We start from the raw sequence: 21,536 nt of genomic DNA on the forward strand, positions 1-21,536 counted from the left end.
GCTCCGCCCCCCCACGGAATGGCCTCTCGCCCCGAGGTGAGCGCATCAAGGTCCTGCAGCGGCGGAACACACACACACGCACACATAAGAACAGACACACACACACATCAGATCACACTCACTCTCACACACACCTCACACACACATCAGATCGCATCCACACACTCACAACATCCCGTGATATCGCTTGCTTCTCGGCGGCGATACTGTGCAGTGACCTTCCAGGACCTGCCGGAGGATCACATGGCCGGAAGCATGTGGTATCTCCGGATGTTGTGATTGTGTCAGCACATATGTGCGATATCGTCAGTGTGTGTGTGTGAGTGTATGCGATCGGATGTGTGTGAGTGTGTTCTGATGTGTGAGTGTGTGTGTTCGATCGGATCTGTGAGTGTCGGCAGAGGAGCACGGCGTGCAGCACAGCTCCTGGGACTGCCCACCGGTGGGCACAGGGAGAAGTGGGGTGTGTGTGAGTGTATGCGATCAGATGTGTGCGTGTTTACTGTCTGATGTGTGACTGTGGAGCACGATGGGGGGTGCGCAGCATGGGGGATGGAGCACGATGGGGGGTGCGCAGCATGGGGGATGGAGCACGATGGGGGGTGCGCAGCATGGGGGATGGAGCACGATGGGGGGTGCGCAGCATGGGGGATGGAGCACGATGGGGAGTGCGCAGCATGGGGGATGGAGCACGATGGGGAGTGCGCAGCATGGGGGATGGAGCACGATGGGGGGTGCGCAGCATGGGGGATGGAGCACGATGGGGGGTGCGCAGCATGGGGGATGGAGCACGATGGGGGGTGCGCAGCATGGGGGATGGAGGACGATTGGGAGTGTGCAGCATGGGGGATGGAGCATGATGGGGGGTGCGCAGCATGGGGGATGGAGCACGATGGGGAGTGCGCAGCATGGGGGATAGAGCACGATGGGGAGTGCGCAGCATGGGGGATGGAGCACGTTTGGGAGTGCGCAGCATGGGGGATGGAGCACGATGGGGAATGCGCAGCATGGGGGATGGAGCACAATGGGGGGTGCGCAGCATGGGGGATGGAGCACGATGGGGGGGCGCAGCATGGGGGATGGAGCACATTTGGGAGTGCGCAGCTTGGGGGATAGAGCACGATGGGGAGTGCGCAGCATGGGGGATGGAGCACGATGGGGGGTGCGCAGCATGGGGGATGGAGCACGATGGGGGGTGCGCAGCATGGGGGATGGAGCACGTTTGGGAGTGCGCAGCTTGGGGGATAGAGCACGATGGGGAGTGCGCAGCATGGGGGATGGAGCACGATGGGGAGTGCGCAGCATGGGGGATGGAGCACGTTTGGGAGTGCGCAGCATGGGGGATGGAGCACGATGGGCAATGCGCAGCATGGGGGATGGAGCACGATGGGGAGTACGCAGCATGGGGGATGGTGCACAATGGGGAGTGGGGATGGAGCACGATGGGGGGTGCGCAGCATGGGGGATGGAGCACGATGGGGGGTGCGCAGCATGGGGGATGGAGCACGATGGGGGGTGCACACCTCCCCCCAAAACACACACACACTGCCACACACGCACTGCACAACACACCACACACACACTGGGAACCACAAACACTGCCCTACACAGACACCCACACACACAGACAACGCCGCACACACACAACACCCAACACACAAACACCGCGGCACACACAAATATACGCACATACCGCACAACACACACATTGCACAAAACATACCTCCCCCAAAAGACACACACACACCCCACACACACACAAACCACACAACACACATACACAACGATACAGACACACAGCGCTCCACAAATAACGACACACAACGCAACACATAAACAACACCGCTCTCACCCCCTGCCACACCCAGACAACACCCAGAACATGTACAGCCCCTACACAAACACTTGGTAACTGCACACAACAACATCTATATATATTTATAACAAAAATCATACATTAACTACACAATACGTAAATTCTAGAATACCCGATGCGTAGAATCGGGCCACCTTCTAGTCTATATATATAATTGCCTTATTCTGTCTGTCTGTCTGTCTTGCTCCAAAATTGTGTCCCCGTGACAGTGTCACCGTGACAGTGTCGTTAGCGTGACAACTGTCGGATTGGCCGCTGGGCTCGGCCTGGCTCCGCCCCCCCATGGATTGGCCGCTCGCCTCGGCCTGGCCCCACCCCCCGCATGGATTAGCCACTCGCCCCGGCCCTCCGCACGCATCGCCCGCTCCAGCGTACACCGGCTCCCGGTACACATGTGCAGGGAGCCGGCATACGCTGATGCCTCGCCCGCTCGCTCCCGCCACACGTTGGCACACTCGGCCCCGCCCCCGGCGGACATAACCTTGCGATGCTGGGATCGTGACGGAGCCGGTGTATGCTGGTAACCATGATACACATCACGTAACTATAGGAAGTGCTTCCCTTAGTTACCCGATGTGTATCATGGTTACCAGTGAACACCGGCTCCCTATACACATGTGCAGGGAGCCGGCATACGTTGCGGTCAATAATGAAGTGTCATGCAGCGGTGAAAGAGTTAAAGACACTGCAAGACACTTCATTATAGGCAGCGGGCACCCCCTAAAGAGAGAAGACAGAAGAAAGAAGACCCCGCAGTCATACTCACCAGACGCCGACCGGGAGCAGGTGAGCGCATCAAGGTCCTGCAGCGGCGGAACACACACACACGCACACACATAAGAACAGACACACACACATCAGATCACACTCACTCACTCTCACACACACATCAGATCGCATCCACACACTCACAACATCCAGTGATATCGCTTACTTCTTGGCGGCGATACTGTTCGTGCAGTGACCTTCCAGGACCTGCCGGAGGATCCCATGGCCGGAAGCATGTGGTATCTCCAAATGTTGTGAGTGTGTGAGCGTGTATGTGCGACATCGTCAGTGTGTGTATGCGATCGGATGTCTGCGTGTATGCGATCGGATGTGTGCGTGTATGTGATCGGATGTGTGCGTGTATGCGATCGGATGTGTGCGTGTATGCGATCGGATGTGTGCGTGTATGCGATCGGATGTGTGCGTGTGTTCTGATGTGTAAGTTACGCGATCGGATCTGTGAGTGTCAGCAGAAGGCAGAGGAGCACGGCGTGCAGCACAGCTGCTGGGACCGCCCACCGGAGGACACAGGGAGAAGTGGGGTGTGAGTGTATGCGATCAGATGTGTGCGTGTATACTGTCTGATGTGTGACTGTGGAGCAAGATGGGGAGTGCGCAGCATGGGGGATGGAGCACGATGGGGGGTGCGAAGCATGGGGGATGGAGCACGATGGGGGGTGCGCAGCATGGGGGATGGCGCACGATGGGGGTGCGCAGCATGGGGGATGGAGTACGATGGGGAGTGCGCAGCATGGGGAATGGAGCACGATGGGGAGTGCGCATCATAGGGGATGGAGCACGATGGAGGGTGCGCAGCATGGGGGATGGAGCACGATGGGGGGTGCGCAGCATGGGGGATGGAGCACGATGGGGGGTGCGCAGCATGGGGGATGGAGCACGATGGGGGGTGCGCAGCATGGGGGATGGAGCACGATGGGGGGGTGCGCAGCATGGGGGATGGAGCACGATGGGGTGTGCGCAGCATGGGGGATGGAGCACGATGGGGAGTGCGCAGCATGGGGGATGGAGCACGATGGGAGTGTGCAGCATGGGGGGTGGAGCACGATGGGGGGTGCGCAGCATGGGGGATGGAGCACGATGGGGGGTGCGCAGCATGGGGGATGGAGCACGATGGGGGGTGCGCAGCATGGGGGATGGAGCACGATGGGGGGTGCGCAGCATGGGGGATGGAGCACGATGGGGGGTGCGCAGCATGGGGGATGGAGCACGATGGGGGTGCACACCTCCCCCCAAAACACACACACAGCGCCACACGCGCACCGCACAACACACCACACACACACTGGGAACCACAAACACCGCCCTACACAGACACCCACACACAGACAACGCCGCACACACACAACATCCAACACACAAACACCGCGGCATACACAAATATATGCACATAACGCGCAACACACACACTGCACAAAACATACCTCCCCCAAAACACACACGCACTCCACAGCCACACAAACCGCGCAACACACACAGCACCACACACAGACAACACTGCAGACACACAGCACTCCACAAACAACGCAACACACACAACGCAACACACACAATGCAACACACATACAACACCGCTCTCACACACCCCCACACCTAGACAACACCCAGAACATTTACAGTGCCCTACACAAACACTGGCAACTACACACAACAACATCGATATATATAACAAAAATCATACATTAACTACACAATAAATTCTAGAATACCCGATGCGTTTGAATCGGGCCACCTTCTAGTGTAACCATAAACATCCCCGACTGTTATCAGGATATAAGGCGTGGATAACACAATGTATATATTTTTTTTGTTTTTTGTTTAGTTTGTTATATTTGTGGCATCCCTGAGAGGCTGTCTCTTGTGTGGCGTGGTCTACGCCTTATATCCTGATAGGAGTCGGGGATGCTTATGGTTACATTGGCCGAAGTATTAGGTCTCTTCCATACTTTTATTAAAAGTTATGTTTTAGCCTCTTATTTGCTTTTTGATATCCACTTTATATAATGTGAGACATTCATACACTGCAAGCGACTCCCAGTGGTCCGAACACCGAGCGCCGAGCACCAAACACCGAGCGCCGAGCACCGAGTATATCCGAGCACCGAGCACAGCGCTGCTCCCTCCAGTGGTTACATTCCTAAGGCACCCAAACTCCGAAAACTAATTTTTTTTTGTGAAGTCTGGGTTCACTACAAACACCGAACAATAATGTTCAGGACCGGTCATGTCTACTCCAGACCCCACACATACACGTCCCCTCATCCAGAGTCCTGCATACACTGAGGAGCTGATCATGTGACCCTGACTCCTCCCCTCCATGTGACATCATCACAGGTCCTGTAAGCACAGAGCAGCCATATATCTAGTGTGCGGCTCTGCAGGAGGAGGTAGGTGCAGGGTATTATATATCTAGTGTGCGGCTCTGCAGGAGGAGGTAGGTGCAGGGTATTATATATCTAGTGTGCGGCTCTGCAGGTGGAGGTAGGTGCAGGGTATTATATATCTAGTGTGCGGCTCTGCAGGTGGAGGTAGGTGCAGGGTATTATATATCTAGTGTGCGGCTCTGCAGGTGGAGGTAGGTGCAGGGTATTATATATCTAGTGTGCGGCTCTGCAGGTGGAGGTAGGTGCAGGGTATTATATATCTAGTGTGCGGCTCTGCAGGGGGAGGTAGGTGCAGGGTATTATATATCTAGTGTGCGGCTCTGCAGGTGGAGGTAGGTGCAGGGTATTATATATCTAGTGTGCGGCTCTGCAGGTGGAGGTAGGTGCAGGGTATTATATATCTAGTGTGCGGCTCTGCAGGTGGAGGTAGGTGCAGGGTATTATATATCTAGTGTGCGGCTCTGCAGGTGGAGGTAGGTGCAGGGTATTATATATCTAGTGTGCGGCTCTGCAGGTGGAGGTAGGTGCAGGGTATTATATATCTAGTGTGCGGCTCTGCAGGAGGAGGTAGGTGCAGGGTATTATATATCTAGTGTGCGGCTCTGCAGGTGGAGGTAGGTGCAGGGTATTATATATCTAGTGTGCGGCTCTGCAGGTGGAGGTAGGTGCAGGGTATTATATATCTAGTGTGCGGCTCTGCAGGTGGAGGTAGGTGGAGGGTATTATATATCTAGTGTGCGGCTCTGCAGGAGGAGGTAGGTGCAGGGTATTATATATCTAGTGTGCGGCTCTGCAGGTGGAGGTAGGTGCAGGGTATTATATATCTAGTGTGCGGCTCTGCAGGTGGAGGTAGGTGCAGGGTATTATATATCTAGTGTGCGGTTCTGCAGGTGGAGGTAGGTGCAGGGTATTATATATCTAGTGTGCGGCTCTGCAGGTGGAGGCAGGTGCAGGGTATTATATATCTAGTGTGCGGCTCTGCAGGTGGAGGTAGGTGCAGGGTATTATATATCTAGTGTGCGGCTCTGCAGGTGGAGGTAGGTGCAGGGTATTATATATCTAGTGTGCGGCTCTGCAGGTGGAGGTAGGTGCAGGGTATTATATATCTAGTGTGCGGCTCTGCAGGTGGAGGTAGGTGCAGGGTATTATATATCTAGTGTGCGGCTCTGCAGGTGGAGGTAGGTGCAGGGTATTATATATCTAGTGTGCGGCTCTGCAGGTGGAGGTAGGTGCAGGGTATTATATATCTGTGTGCGGCTCTGCAGGTGGAGGTAGGTGCAGGGTATTATATATCTAGTGTGCGGCTCTGCAGGTGGAGGTAGGTGCAGGGTATTATATATCTAGTGTGCGGCTCTGCAGGTGGAGGTAGGTGCAGGGTATTATATATCTAGTGTGCGGCTCTGCAGGTGGAGGTAGGTGCAGGGTATTATATATCTAGTGTGCGGCTCTGCAGGTGGAGGTAGGTGCAGGGTATTATATATCTAGTGTGCGGCTCTGCAGGTGGAGGTAGGTGCAGGGTATTATATATCTAGTGTGCGGCTCTGCAGGTGGAGGTAGGTGCAGGGTATTATATATCTAGTGTGCGGCTCTGCAGGTGGAGGTAGGTGCAGGGTATTATATATCTAGTGTGCGGCTCTGCAGGTGGAGGTAGGTGCAGGGTATTATATATCTGTGTGCGGCTCTGCAGGTGGAGGTAGGTGCAGGGTATTATATATCTAGTGTGCGGCTCTGCAGGTGGAGGTAGGTGCAGGGTATTATATATCTAGTGTGCGGCTCTGCAGGAGGAGGTAGGTGCAGGGTATTATATATCTAGTGTGCGGCTCTGCAGGTGGAGGTAGGTGCAGGTTATTATATATCTAGTGTGCGGCTCTGCAGGTGGAGGTAGGTGCAGGTTATTATATATCTAGTGTGCGGCTCTGCAGGTGGAGGTAGGTGCAGGGTATTATATATCTAGTGTGCGGCTCTGCAGGTGGAGGTAGGTGCAGGTTATTATATATCTAGTGTGCGGCTCTGCAGGTGGAGGTAGGTGCAGGGTATTATATATCTAGTGTGCGGCTCTGCAGGTGGAGGTAGGTGCAGGTTATTATATATCTAGTGTGCGGCTCTGCAGGTGGAGGTAGGTGCAGGGTATTATATATCTAGTGTGCGGCTCTGCAGGTGGAGGTAGGTGCAGGGTATTATATATCTAGTGTGCGGCTCTGCAGGTGGAGGTAGGTGCAGGGTATTATATATCTAGTGTGCGGCTCTGCAGGTGGAGGTAGGTGCAGGGTATTATATATCTAGTGTGCGGCTCTGCAGGTGGAGGTAGGTGCAGGGTATTATATATCTAGTGTGCGGCTCTGCAGGTGGAGGTAGGTGCAGGGTATTATATATCTAGTGTGCGGCTCTGCAGGTGGAGGTAGGTGCAGGGTATTATATATCTAGTGTGCGGCTCTGCAGGTGGAGGTAGGTGCAGGGTATTATATATCTAGTGTGCGGCTCTGCAGGAGGAGGTAGGTGCAGGGTATTATATATCTAGTGTGCGGCTCTGCAGGTGGAGGTAGGTGCAGGGTATTATATATCTAGTGTGCGGCTCTGCAGGTGGAGGTAGGTGCAGGGTATTATATATCTAGTGTGCGGCTCTGCAGGTGGAGGTAGGTGCAGGGTATTATATATCTAGTGTGCGGCTCTGCAGGTGGAGGTAGGTGCAGGGTATTATATATCTAATGTGCGGCTCTGCAGGTGGAGGTAGGTGCAGGGTATTATATATCTAGTGTGCGGCTCTGCAGGTGGAGGTAGGTGCAGGGTATTATATATCTAGTGTGCGGCTCTGCAGGTGGAGGTAGGTGCAGGTTATTATATATCTAGTGTGCGGCTCTGCAGGTGGAGGTAGGTGCAGGGTATTATATATCTAGTGTGCGGCTCTGCAGGTGGAGGTAGGTGCAGGGTATTATATATCTAGTGTGCGGCTCTGCAGGTGGAGGTAGGTGCAGGGTATTATATATCTAGTGTGCGGCTCTGCAGGTGGAGGTAGGTGCAGGGTATTATATATCTAGTGTGCGGCTCTGCAGGTGGAGGTAGGTGCAGGGTATTATATATCTAGTGTGCGGCTCTGCAGGTGGAGGTAGGTGCAGGGTATTATATATCTAGTGTGCGGCTCTGCAGGTGGAGGTAGGTGCAGGGTATTATATATCTAGTGTGCGGCTCTGCAGGTGGAGGTAGGTGCAGGGTATTATATATCTAGTGTGCGGCTCTGCAGGTGGAGGTAGGTGCAGGGTATTATATATCTAGTGTGCGGCTCTGCAGGTGGAGGTAGGTGCAGGGTATTATATATCTAGTGTGCGGCTCTGCAGGTGGAGGTAGGTGCAGGGTATTATATATCTAGTGTGCGGCTCTGCAGGTGGAGGTAGGTGCAGGGTATTATATATCTAGTGTGCGGCTCTGCAGGTGGAGGTAGGTGCAGGGTATTATATATCTAGTGTGCGGCTCTGCAGGTGGAGGTAGGTGCAGGGTATTATATATCTAGTGTGCGGCTCTGCAGGTGGAGGTAGGTGCAGGGTATTATATATCTAGTGTGCGGCTCTGCAGGTGGAGGTAGGTGCAGGGTATTATATATCTGTGTGCGGCTCTGCAGGTGGAGGTAGGTGCAGGGTATTATATATCTAGTGTGCGGCTCTGCAGGTGGAGGTAGGTGCAGGTTATTATATATCTAGTGTGCGGCTCTGCAGGTGGAGGTAGGTGCAGGGTATTATATATCTAGTGTGCGGCTCTGCAGGTGGAGGTAGGTGCAGGGTATTATATATCTAGTGTGCGGCTCTGCAGGTGGAGGTAGGTGCAGGGTATTATATATCTGGTGTGCGGCTCTGCAGGTGGAGGTAGGTGCAGGGTATTATATATCTGGTGTGCGGCTCTGCAGGTGGAGGTAGGTGCAGGGTATTATATATCTAGTGTGCGGCTCTGCAGGTGGAGGTAGGTGCAGGTTATTATATATCTAGTGTGCGGCTCTGCAGGTGGAGGTAGGTGCAGGTTATTATATATCTAGTGTGCGGCTCTGCAGGTGGAGGTAGGTGCAGGGTATTATATATCTAGTGTGCGGCTCTGCAGGTGGAGGTAGGTGCAGGTTATTATATATCTAGTGTGCGGCTCTGCAGGTGGAGTTGTGTGGAGATTCCCCATTACTGGGGCAGGCGGCATTAACCCCTTCAGCTCTGAGACTTTCTTGGTGTTTTTCTCTCGCTGATTCCTATGAATCGTGAGGTTTTTGTTCCTTTTCCTCTGATAGATACAGACGCCCCAACTATGAGAGGCCTGAAGTGAGGAAACCCGTCTGCCCTCAGTCCTCAGCCCCTTTCTGCCCTCAGTCCTCGGTCCCTTTCTGCCCTCGGTCCTCGCCCCTTTCTGCCCTCAGTCCTCGGCCCCTTTCTGCCCTCAGTCCTCGGCCCCTTTCTGCCCTCGGTCCTCGGCCCCTTTCTGCTCTCGGTCCTCGGCCCCTTTCTGCCCTCAGTCCTCGGCCCCTTTCTGCCCTCAGTCCTCAGCCCCTTTCTGCTCTCGGTCCTCGGCCCCTTTCTGCCCTCGGTCCTCGGCCCCTTTCTGCCCTCAGTCCTCGGCCCCTTTCTGCCCTCAGTCCTCGGCCCCTTTCTGCCCTCAGTCCTCGGCCCCTTTCTGCCCTCAGTCCTCGGCCCCTTTCTGCTCTCGGTCCTCGGCCCCTTTCTGCCCTCAGTCCTCGGCCCCTTTCTGCCCTCAGTCCTCGGCCCCTTTCTGCTCTCGGTCCTTGGCCCCTTTTTACCCTCGGTCCTTGGCCCCTTTCTTCCCCACACAGTATAATGTTCCCCCAGAATGTTCTCATTATATGTTTCCCCTTATTATCTCCAGTAATTGTATTATTACAGCGGATTCTTCATGATGTTACATTGTCATCTTCTCCCCATTCAGGTCCTTACAATATCGGATCCTCTCAGTGGAGATCTTCTATATAAGAGAATTCTCCTGATTGCCCCGTGAAGGATGGATATGGACAGGGACAAGATGGCGGAGAGGATATTACACCTCACCCTAGAGATCCTCTTCCGCCTTACTGGAGAGGTGAGAGATTCTGATGACGTCACATTACATCATTCTTATCTTTGGGAATAACAGATGGACAGAACTGGAGAGGTGAGGACTCTGGAAATGTCCGGAGTGAGATTTATTACTGTGTCTCTCCATAACCAGGATTACACAGTAGTGAAGAAGACCTCTAGTGAGCGCTGTCAGGCCCCTGTGTCTGAGGGATGGGGACCCCTGAGCCCAGTCACGGGGCCTCCACCTCAGCCCCCGATACATGAGGACATCAATGACCAGAAGATCCTAGAACTCACCTACAAGATGATTGAGCTGCTGACTGGAGAGGTGACACTGCTGGGAATGCTGGGACATTATACAGTAACGCTATGAAGGGATCGGGGGTGACGGTATCATTGTATGTGTCAGGTTCCTATAAGGTGTCAGGACGTCACCATCTATTTCTCCATGGAGGAGTGGGAGTATTTAGAAGGACACAAAGATCTGTACAAGGACGTCATGATGGAGGTTCCCCAGCCCCTCACATCACCAGGTAATAGACAGGACTAAATACACACGGCCTATAATTATCTGTATGTAAGGAATGAATTCAGTCCCTGTATGTGTCTCCTCCAGGTCTATCCAGTAAGAGGACAACACCAGAGAGATGTCCCCGTCCTCTTCTCCCACAGGACTGTAAACAAGAAGATCCCGATGTTCCTCAGGATGTGTTTACTCCAGCTCTATCCTGTAAGAGATATCTACTCATGTACTTTCTGCACTAATTTGTGTTTACATTTTTAGACTTTCTGCTCTTTGTTTTTTTTCAGCTGTATTTTCTTTGCTTCTGCTTCTTTTGATGTTTGTTTCTAGTGCCTTCTCTATGTTGTTGTGATGGCAACTCAAAGACCTGTAGATGGTTCATGAATGCCCTGTTTCCCCGAAAAGACGACATACACCGAAAATAAGACCTAGCACGATTTTATGGGATTTTTGGAGAATGCTTGAAATATAAGCCCTACTAAAAAAAAAACCCTAGTTACAGTCAGGACCAGCATTGGAAGGAGTCAAATTGAGCAATTTCTCAGGCACTCCTCTCTCTGTGACCACATCAGTTGTATTCTGAGGTTGATTGTTTAAGAACCTTTGATGACTTCAAAGTCATGTGAGATGATGTAACCAAAGGTCTCTTAATTGCGGGAGTCTAAACTAAACAGGACACAGGCTGGCATGCAGAACTAGTATGAGGAGAAAGGGAGAGCAAATTAGAATTGTGCGACTTTTGTAGGTTTGCCAGAAGAAGGGTGTGAAGCTAACGCTTCTCTAATTCATAACAAACTTCGGCATTCCCTATGACAGAGATTTCACTCCAGTCCCTGACGTAATTTTTCAGTGTCCATCACTGGTATTCATGAATTAGAGCCGTAATGTTTATCTGCACAGACCGCAAGACCCTGCTACCTGCTTTGGTTAGAAAGCCTAAAGGTACCGTCACACTTAGTGACGCTCCAGCGATCCCACCAGCTATCTGACCTGGCAGGGATCGTTGGAGCGTCGCTACATGGTCGCTGGTGAGCTGTGAATCAGGCAGAGCTCCACAGCGATCAGAGATTAGACACTGGCCACCAGCGACCTGTGTAACCACGCTGTGCTTGGTAACCATAGTACACATCGGGTTACTAAGCAAAGCGCTTTGCTTACAGTTACCTGATGTGTACCTTGCCTACGTGTGCAGGGAGCAAGGAGCCGACTTCTAGAAGCTGCGGACGCTGGTAACCAAGGTAAATATCGGGTAACCAAGCAAAGCGATTTGCTTGGTTACCTGATGTGTACCTTGTTTACCAGCGTCCGCAGAAGCCGGCTCCCTGCTCCCTGCACATTCAGATCGTTGCTCTCTCGCTGTCAAACACAGCGGGAGAGCAATGACCAAAAAATGGTCCAGGACATTCAGCAACGACTGGCGACCTCACAGCAGGGGCCAGGTCGTTGCTGGATGTCACACACATCGACATCACTAGCAAGATCGCTGTTGCGTCACAGAAACCGTGACTCAGCAGCGATGTTGCTAGCGATGTCGCTTAGTGAGACGTAGCCTTAATGCAGGCGTCACACGGTACGATCTATCGTGCGATCGCACCCGCCCCCGTCGTTTGTGCGTGAAAGGCAAATCGCTGCCCGTGGCACACAAAGTCGGTAAACCCGCGTCACACGCACTTACCTGCTGAGCGATGTCGCTGTGGGCGGCGAACAACCACTTCCTGAAGGGGGAGGGACGTTTGGCGTCACAGCGACGTCACACAGCGGCTGGCCAATAGAAGCGGAGGGGCGGAGATGAGCGGGACGTAAACATCCCGCCCACCTCCTTCCTTCCACATAGCCGGCGGGACGCAGGTAAGCTTCGTTCCCGGGGTGTCACATGGAGCGATGTGTGCTACCCCGGGTACGATGAACAACCAGCGCAAAGAAGAAAAAACGATTTTTTAAAAATTAACGACGTGTCAACGAAACACGATTTGTAACCGATTTGCGAACGTTCAGAGTTGGCTGTAGGTGTCACACGGGACAACGTCGCAAACAATGCCGGATGTGCGTCACGAAAACCGTGACCCCGACGACATATCATACGATAGATCGTCTCGTGTGACGCCCGCATAAGGATAGGCCATCAATTTTTACAATCCCGGACAACCCTATTAAATATCCGGCATCTGTCTGTAACTATTATATTAGTCTTCGAAAAAAATCTCTTTAAATTGTCTATGCTGTTGGTCAATGTTACAAGGAGATTTTTGCAGATTTTCACAACTGTCATGGCGGTTTCAGGATCTGTGGAAATTATAGATTCTAGTACTCTACATGTTAACTTCTCTGATGTCTGTGAGCAGCGCAGGGAGACGCAGGCATCGAACCACAGGCTTGGGCAGTCTAGCAAGAGTTATTCTCTGCTGGGCTGCTGGTTAATTTCTTTGATCACATGCTGTAGGGGAGCCAGTATCATTCTCTCCCTTTCTGTATATGCTGGCTGGGCTATTTCATTAATGCCAGCTATAATTTACCTATACAGGTCTGGTGAGGAGTTGTGATCCAGACTTACAGGTAGTTGTTGTGCATTATTGCTGTGAGCTGTTGTTGTTCTCTTTTTATCGCTACCTTCCTGCTCTTGCTTTTCTCTTTAGTCTCTCACTGTTTATTTCTGTGAGTTTGCAATATGTCCTGTCTGTCTTAATCTGTGTTTCCTATCTTTCGTAATCTGTGTTTCCATCATACTACTGCCCCTTCCTTCCGGGGGGGGGATAACAGATTAGATCTGGTCAGGAGAATAGTAAGGTATGGGACTCTGGCGTCTCCATCTTCAAGGATAATCCAGAGGTTAGCAATAGCTTAGGGTCCCCTAGCGTGAGGGACAGTATAGGAGCCCCCTGCCCCTCATTATCCTGCAGTCACATTGTGACAATCAATCAGATTATTTACTGTAGCACATTCCAGAGAACTGGTGCTAGGAATGGGAGATCCGCATTAACAAAGATGTAACTCTTAAGGCCGCTTTACACGCTGCGACATTGCTAGCGATATCGCTAGTGATAGCACCTGCCCCCGTCGTTTGTGCGTCATGGGCAAATCGCTGCCTGTGGCGAACAATATCAAAGGTAAGCGTCACACGAACTTACCTTCCTAACGACATCGCTGTGGCCGGCAAACAACCTCTTTCTTAAGGGGGCGGTTCGTGCGGAGTCACAGCGACGTCACACAGCAGGCCACCAATAGAAGCGGAGGGGCGGAGAGCAGCCGCAAGAACAACACTCCCACCTCATTGCCGGAGGACGCAGGAACACTGTTGTTCGTCGTTCCCGGGGTTTCACACGTAGCGATGTGTGCTGCGTCAGGAACGACAAACAACCTGTGTCCATAACAAGCAACGATATTTTGAAAATCAACGATGTGTCAGCAATCAACGATTTGTCAACAATCAACGATTTGGGGAGTATTTGGGATCGTTAGCGGTTGCTTGTAAGTGTCACACGCAATGACGTTGCTAACGAGGCCGGATGTGCGTCACGAATTCCATGACCCCAGCGATATCTCGTTAGCGATGTTGTTGCATGTAACAGGGCCTTTAGATGTCGAAATTGGACAACAGATTCAGAATACATTTTTTCCTAATTTAATTTATCATGTTCGGGTTTAAAAAAGTAAAAGTACTTTCAAGATCATATCATTAAAAAATAATAACATTGTGTTTATTTTTAGCAGATGACTGTATTGGGAGTTCAGATGGAAATCTTATATCTTCAGAATTTAGAACAGATGCTGAAAGTATCACACATGATACATATGAAGAGCATGCTGCTGTCCCAGATTTACCTCCAGTCCTTCCTCGGAAAGCTTTATCATCTGATCTTTTCAAAGAAGTCCAAAATTCCGATTTATCACAGAATTGTCAGCAAAATAAAACTTACGGAAGGGATGTGGAACATGAAATGGCTCATACAAAGGAGAAACCATTTTCATGTTCAAAATGTGGGAAATGTTTTACCAAGAAATCACATCTTGTTAACCTTCAAAAAGTTCAGACACATGAAAATCCGTTTTCATCTCCTCAATGTGAGAAATGTTTTGCTCGAAAATCAAACCTTATTGATTATCAAAAATATCAGACTGGGAAGAAGCTATTTTCATGTTCAGAGTGTGGGAATTGTTTTAATTGGAAATCAGAACTTGTCCAGCATCAAAGATTTCACACAGGCAAGAAGCCATTTTCATGTTCAGAATGTGGGAAATGTTTCAACCAGAAATCAAGTCTTGTTAGACATCAAAGATCTCACACAGGGGAGAAACCATTTTCATGTTCAGAGTGTGGGAAATGTTTTATTCGGAAATCAGATCTTGTTATACATCAAAGATCTCACACAGGGGAGAAACCATTTTCATGTTCAGAGTGTGGGAAATGTTTTATTCGAAAATCAGAACTTGTTGAGCATCAAAGATCTCACACAGGAGAGAAGCCATTTTCATGTTCAGAGTGCGGGAAATGTTTTATTCAGAGATCAAACCTTGTTAGGCATCAGAAAATTCACACAGGGGAGAAGCCATTTTCATGTTCAGAGTGTGGGAAATGTTTTATTCAGAAAGCAGAACTTGTTGCGCATCAAAGATTTCACACTGGAGAGAAGCCATTTTCATGTTCAGAGTGTGGGAAATGTTTTATTCGGAATTCAGATCGTCTTAGACATCAAAGATCTCACACAGGGGAGAAACCATTTTCATGTTCAGAGTGTGGGAAAGGTTTTAGTGATAAATCATACCTTGTTAGACATCAGAAAATTCACACAAGGGAGAATCTATTTTCATGTTCAGACTGGGAAATGTTTTAATTGGAAATCAGAACTTGTTGGGCATCAAAGATCTCACACAGTTGAGATAACAGGGACAATTGTAATATCCACTTTTGAAGATCATGAGCATTGTTCTGTCTCGTGGTTTTTGGCTTTGGTTTGTACTGTGTGGTTTAGGGAAAAAGTAGCTTGACTACTAGCTTCTGTAGTGGTGCCCAGTGTAAGAGGCGGCTGTTTTGCAGAGGATCTCACAGAGACTATTAGTAACAAGTCGAAAAGAATTACAAAGAGACAGGGAGAATTATCATGTACTATCCAAACAGGATATTCCTGAACCTACTCCGAAAAACCCTACTATTGGTGAGCCAATAGGCTCCACCATGAGTGGTTCTAACCACAAGAGGTTTCACCAACAGTAGATATAAGAAGACTAGGTTTCAGCAATTCAGTAGCATTAGATCACATTCTGCTGATCCTAGTGTGTCATCTCCACTGCTAGTCAGTGTGGGGAGACAATAGTTCACAAAACATTGACCAAGCGACCCCTCCTGTACGGACCACTACCCCCCCTACAGTCCTTGAGAAATACTCATCTCTTCCTCCTTCTATTGAGGTTATTAAAGTACACATTTCTTCTTCTATTGCTCCTATTACTACTAATATAATGCTTATGGGGCAAATACTCTGTCCTCGGATGTTAATAAGGTTTTTGATACCAATACAGACAACTTCAACACTGATACAGAACAGGATTTGGCTATCATTCAGACGGAAATCGATAAATTGAGGAAAGGGAGACGTGTAGTTTCTTTGATGGCAGCTAATTCCAGCTCCTTTAAGTAGATTGGAATAGTTGACTCTGTATCTAACTCTCTGTCATCTTTTATATATTAACCCTCTATTATCTAATACATGTAACATTACTTCATTTGATTTGCTTGATCTCACCATTCATGATAATATAGAGGATTTTACTGCAATCCCTGGTTCATCCTCTACACTACCTGATCATAATAAACTTATCACTATTGATAATTCCACTAATGCTGCAGCATTGGTGCCTTTTTTACCCAAGGCCACCCACGGTCAGAACAATGTGATAACCAGTTATCTAACTCCCAAGTCAGTAAAAAGAAAAAAACGTTACAGAGGGACCAGATCTGGAGCCAAAACAAAGCAAAAAAGGGAAAAAAATGTATCTGCTGGATGCTTAAATAAGAGAAATAATATATTTAATCTTTCGGATACACCTACTACTACTGAAACATCTTTACTTAATAAGGGCTTTTCTTTTTTCCCTATTTTTAATATAAAGGAATTTGATTTATTTACCGATCTACAGACATTTATTAGAAAATTGACTCTGCAGAAACACTATACCATTATGGCGGGTAGGGCGACATCCAATAGTGCACTTTTAGGTGATTCGGTTAGGCTATGTGCGCACGTTGCGTATTTTTCAGTGCAGAAAAAAACGCACCCTCTGGCAGAGGGAGCAATTGTAAACAATGCGTCTTAGTAAAAAAACGCATCTAAAACGCATGCGTTTTCCATGCGTTTTCCATGCGTTTTCCATGCGTTTTCCATGCGTTTTTTTAGGCACCTTTTCCAACACACTGTTCAATAAAGTTTGTTGAAAACAGACCTTGGGGAAAAAAAAAACCTGCGATGTCATTTCCTTCTCCACATTCTCTACATTCTCCATTGTGGAAACAGTGTGATCTTGGCTGAAAAAATGCCGCACCCCACAGGACAGATACGTCTACGCAGGGCACAACGAAGTCGGCTGCTCATTATTCTACTGTTATTACTTCGCCGTCGTAGACGCCAGGTAACTTTTTCCCCAAATTTGATCATGTTTATGTTTTGGGTGTTGTGCTCTATTAACCAATACAATATGTTGTAGGCAATGACAAAAAAGATGTGGGTGCATCCTCTTGTCATGGCACGTGAGGAGAAAGGCCATTTTGCCTCACTGTACAGAGATTTAAGGCGGTGAGCAAAACCTACTTTTTTTATGTTGCTACATATGTATATGTGTATGTTATACCATATTTCTATATGCATCTCTGGTTGTTATTGTTTTTTTATTTTTTTTTTTTTTTAAATAGTTATCCAGACAAATTCATGTCTTTTTGTCGGCTCCCCATCAACTCTTTTGATCATCTACTAGCAATTGTCAAAACGGACCTAACATACAAGGACACTGTGATGCGAAGGTCTATCTCAGCTGAGGAAAGGCTGCTCATCACCTTGCGGTAAGTTGTAACGTAATATATACCAATCAATGTTTTTGTTTTTTTGTGTGTCTGCTACAGGAATCTGCACCCTTTCATGATGAATCTCGGCATTTTGGCCACACTCCTCATGTGACACTGGGAATTACGTAGATTTTGTTTTGCTGGAAAATGTTCATGTTGGACGTAATTTAATTTCTCTAAAAACATGGCAACATTAAAGTCAATATAGCGGTTACACAATGCAGCCTGAACTTGAGGACAATGCACAGCCAACACCTTTATATGTAATGTCGTCTTGTCACAACGCATCCAGTAACGCTCTAGCGATCACACCAGCGATTTGTACCTTGTCATGATCGCTGGTGCATCGCAACATGGTCGCTGGTGAGCTGTCAATCAGGCAGATCTCACCAGCGACCATTGACCAGCACCCAGCCAGCAGAGATGCGTGTCAGCTATGCTGTGGTTGGTAACTTCGGTAAATATTGGGTCACCAAGCGCTTGGTTAACCGATATTTACCTTACTTACCAGCGCACACCGCCTAGCGCTGGCTCCCTGCACACCTAGCCAGAGTACACATCGAGTTAATAAGCAAACCGCTTTGCTTATTTACCCGATGTGTACTCCAGCGATGCGTGCAGTGAGCCGGCACTGGCAACGTGAGAGCGGCGGAAGATATTAACTAAGGTAAATATCAGATAACCAGGCTGGTTCACCGATAGTTACCTTGCTTACCAGCGTCCGCCGAGGCCGGCTCACTGCACAATCAGATTGTTTCTATCTCGCTGTCACACACAGCGATGTGTGGTTCACATCGGGAGAGCAACAACTAAAAAATGAAGCCGAGCTGTGTGTAACAAACAGCGTTCTCACAGCAGGGGCCAGATCGCTGCCCAGTGTCACACACAGCGAGATCGCTAATGAGGTCACTGCTGCGCATTGGTTTAATTAAATTGCAATGTATGTAAATTTTGAAAAAAGTCCCAAACTGGTTTTCATTTCATTTTCTTTTCTTTTCCAGATTTCTGGCCACTGGAGAGAGTTTTGCATCCCTGCATCTTCAATTTCGGGTTGGTAAATCAACCATTTCCGAAATTGTGAGGTGCACATGCAACGTGATCTGGCAGAAGTTGCAGCCCATAGTGATGCCTTCCCCAACCGAGGAGACTTGGCTGCAGGTTGCGGCAGGCTTTAAGACTGTGGCCAACTTCCCCAACTGCATAGGTGCCGTCGATGGCAAACATGTAAGAGTGCAGAAGCCACCGCGATCAGGATCCAATTTTTTTAATTACAAAAAATATTTTTCTGTGGTCCTTATGGCGGTGGCGGATGCCTATTGCAACTTTGTGGCCATCGATGTTGGTGCTTATGGCAGTACGGGGGATTCTCGGGTGTTGAGAACATCACAGATTGGTCTGCAAATTCTTCAAGATTGCGTAACGCTCCCAGCCCCACAACCTTTGCCGGGCTCCACAGATCCAGTCCCCTTTGTGATGGTATCGGATGAGGCCTTCCCTTTACGAACAAACCTGCTGCGCCCATACCCACGGAGGGGACTGGATAACCGGCGTAGGATTTTTAACTATCGGCTGAGTCGTGCACGTAGATATGTGGAGTGCACCTTTGGAATCATGAGTAGTCAGTGGAGAATCTTTCACACAGCCATCCAGTTAAAACCAAACACGGTTGATGCTGTCATAAAAGCGTGCTGTGCTCTCCACAATTTTGCTCGTCACTACACCAGTGATGTAGTTGAAGAAGCACAGGCACGAAGCTTTATGCCAGTATTGACCGTTTCTGGTCGGCCTAGTAATTCTGGTGTCTCTGTGAGAGAGACCTTCACTGACTACTTTATGAGTCCGGAAGGTGCCGTGCACTGGCAATACTCCAGTGTCGGTGTTGAGCAGCCAGACCAGCAGAGAAGACAGGACCCCGAATGAAAGACAAGATGTTGAAGATTTTTTTTTCACGCTCAATGGAATGCACATCTTGTCACCCCTAATTAATACCTCAAATGCAACATGTTTATATTATGTTTATGTTATGTGAAATAAATATGTGTTAAATGAAAAATGATGTAATTATTTACTGTGTCACAATTTGGATTAAACAAAATAAGAAGTTAACACACACACACAAAGTCAAAACTGTTTTTCAAAATTTATTTAACAAAAAGGTTTAAATTGAAAACTAGTATTTTTTTATTTTACAGTGTTCTTAACATGACAGTGTAAAAATAAACATACACATTTTTTTAGATTTTTTTTTCAAACATTAAATAATTCTTTTGGATAGGACCCTTTATTTTTTATTTAAGCATCAAATTTTTGGGGGAATTTTAATTTACAGATTAAAAAAGTCTTCCGAATAAAGGTTGGTCATGGCTTCCAAGCTTTGTGATGGTCCAGTAATTTGAGGGGTATTTGCTTCTATGTTTTTTGGGGGAACCTCACGCCTTAATTGGGATTGATAATATGGGGTGCCAGGTCTCACCCCAAATGCGGTAGGAAAGTCTGGGTAGGGGGAGGGACGAACAAAGGAATAAGGGGCAGGTGGTGTTGGAATGGTGGCACTAGATGGTGTGAAGGTGGCACTTGTTGTAGTTGATGCTACATTTGGTGTTTTTGCCTGTTTTCGTAGAAAAATATTTTCAATGGCACAGGCAAGCTCACCTCCTGTTGGGAAGGGCACATCTTCCTCAAAGCCAGCTAACAGTGAACAAATGGCCGTCATGCATGTAGATTGTTTGCAACGATTATTTATGAGACGCAATCTATTTGCAACGCTTGCCCCAAAATTGTCTAAGTGATCCTCCTGTGCCGTACTTTTTAGCATAGCCAAAGTTTCATTTTCTAGGGGATCAGTACTTGGCTCTCCTTGTTTTCTGGTTTTTTGTGTTTTTTTTTTTTCCCTCTTTGGCTTTGTTGATGGATCCCAGACACTGAAGTTGCCGCTGCCACCGACGAACCGCCTGTACTGGGATGTTGCTGTTCTGTTGCCGCCATGTTTGACTCCTCAGACGCCTGGCTGGAGATGTCTTGTGGTGGTTGTTGCAACACCAGCTCTTCACTGCCCATAGTACTGTCTGTTGTCGGCTCCTGTGGAGGATCTATATTTCCTTCGGTCCTGTGAATACATAAAATAGTTCATTTAGAGAATTTATAATATTAACACATTGGTAAATAAGATGGGTAACATTGGTTGATTTTTGTGCAAGAATTTTGTAAACTTACGGACGTAAGACTCGGCTTGTCTGGAGAAACTGCAGCTCATCATAGAACGGAAATTTAAATTTCGAAGGCGAAGATCCACTCCGGTTGGCCTCGGTTTGGAACCGATTGTACCGGTCCTTCACTGACCGCCATCTTTTCCGTATATCTTTTTCTGTCACAAATAAAAATAAAAAATTGAAAATCTGGAAGACAGAGTATAAAATTTTTAGGTAGACAGTACGACGCATCAATTAACATTACCAATTTGATTCTGCAGAGCAGCATCAACCTCATGCCACCGAGGGAAAAGTTCACGGCAGATAATTAACCAGCTGTTTTCCCGCTTTTGCTTATGGCTATATTCTGGACTGGATGGGTCCCATAAGCAGGGGAACGTCTCCACCTTGAAACACAAAAGAGCAGTAAAAACCATGTTCCGGTAAAAACAAAAAAAAATTTGTACGGATAAATGTAAGGATACATGGAAAACTAGAACAAACATATAGAAAGAAGGATACATGGAAATATGGAACAAACATATAGAAAGAAGGATACATGGAAATATAGAACAAACAGATAGAAAGAAGGATCCATGGAAATATAGAACAAACATATAGAAAGAAGGATACATGGAAATATAGAACAAACATATAGAAAGAAGGATACATGGAAATATAGAACAAAC

The 21,536-nt window shown here is 48.4% G+C and overlaps 2 protein-coding genes across 2 annotated transcripts; both read left to right on the forward strand.

Moving 5' to 3' along the window:
* Positions 1-9,995: 9,995 nt before the first annotated feature.
* On the forward strand, positions 9,996-11,636 carry LOC142259041 (gastrula zinc finger protein XlCGF66.1-like). Its single transcript, XM_075331572.1, has 4 exons — positions 9,996-10,107; positions 10,237-10,413; positions 10,495-10,618; positions 10,702-11,636. Exons 1-4 carry the CDS (start codon positions 10,030-10,032, stop codon positions 10,848-10,850), a joined length of 528 nt encoding a protein of 175 aa, XP_075187687.1. The 5' UTR covers positions 9,996-10,029; the 3' UTR covers positions 10,851-11,636.
* A 1,239-nt stretch (positions 11,637-12,875) lies between these two features.
* LOC142259051 (uncharacterized) lies at positions 12,876-15,604 on the forward strand. The gene is given in 3 exon segments (XM_075331579.1): positions 12,876-12,942; positions 14,314-15,415; positions 15,417-15,604. Coding segments are annotated over 3 exon segments (1,344 nt in total). The 3' UTR covers positions 15,592-15,604.
* Positions 15,605-21,536: the final 5,932 nt, after the last annotated feature.

Source organism: Anomaloglossus baeobatrachus (genome assembly GCF_048569485.1).
Source record: "Anomaloglossus baeobatrachus isolate aAnoBae1 chromosome 5 unlocalized genomic scaffold, aAnoBae1.hap1 SUPER_5_unloc_23, whole genome shotgun sequence".
Lineage (NCBI taxonomy): Eukaryota > Metazoa > Chordata > Amphibia > Anura > Aromobatidae > Anomaloglossus > Anomaloglossus baeobatrachus.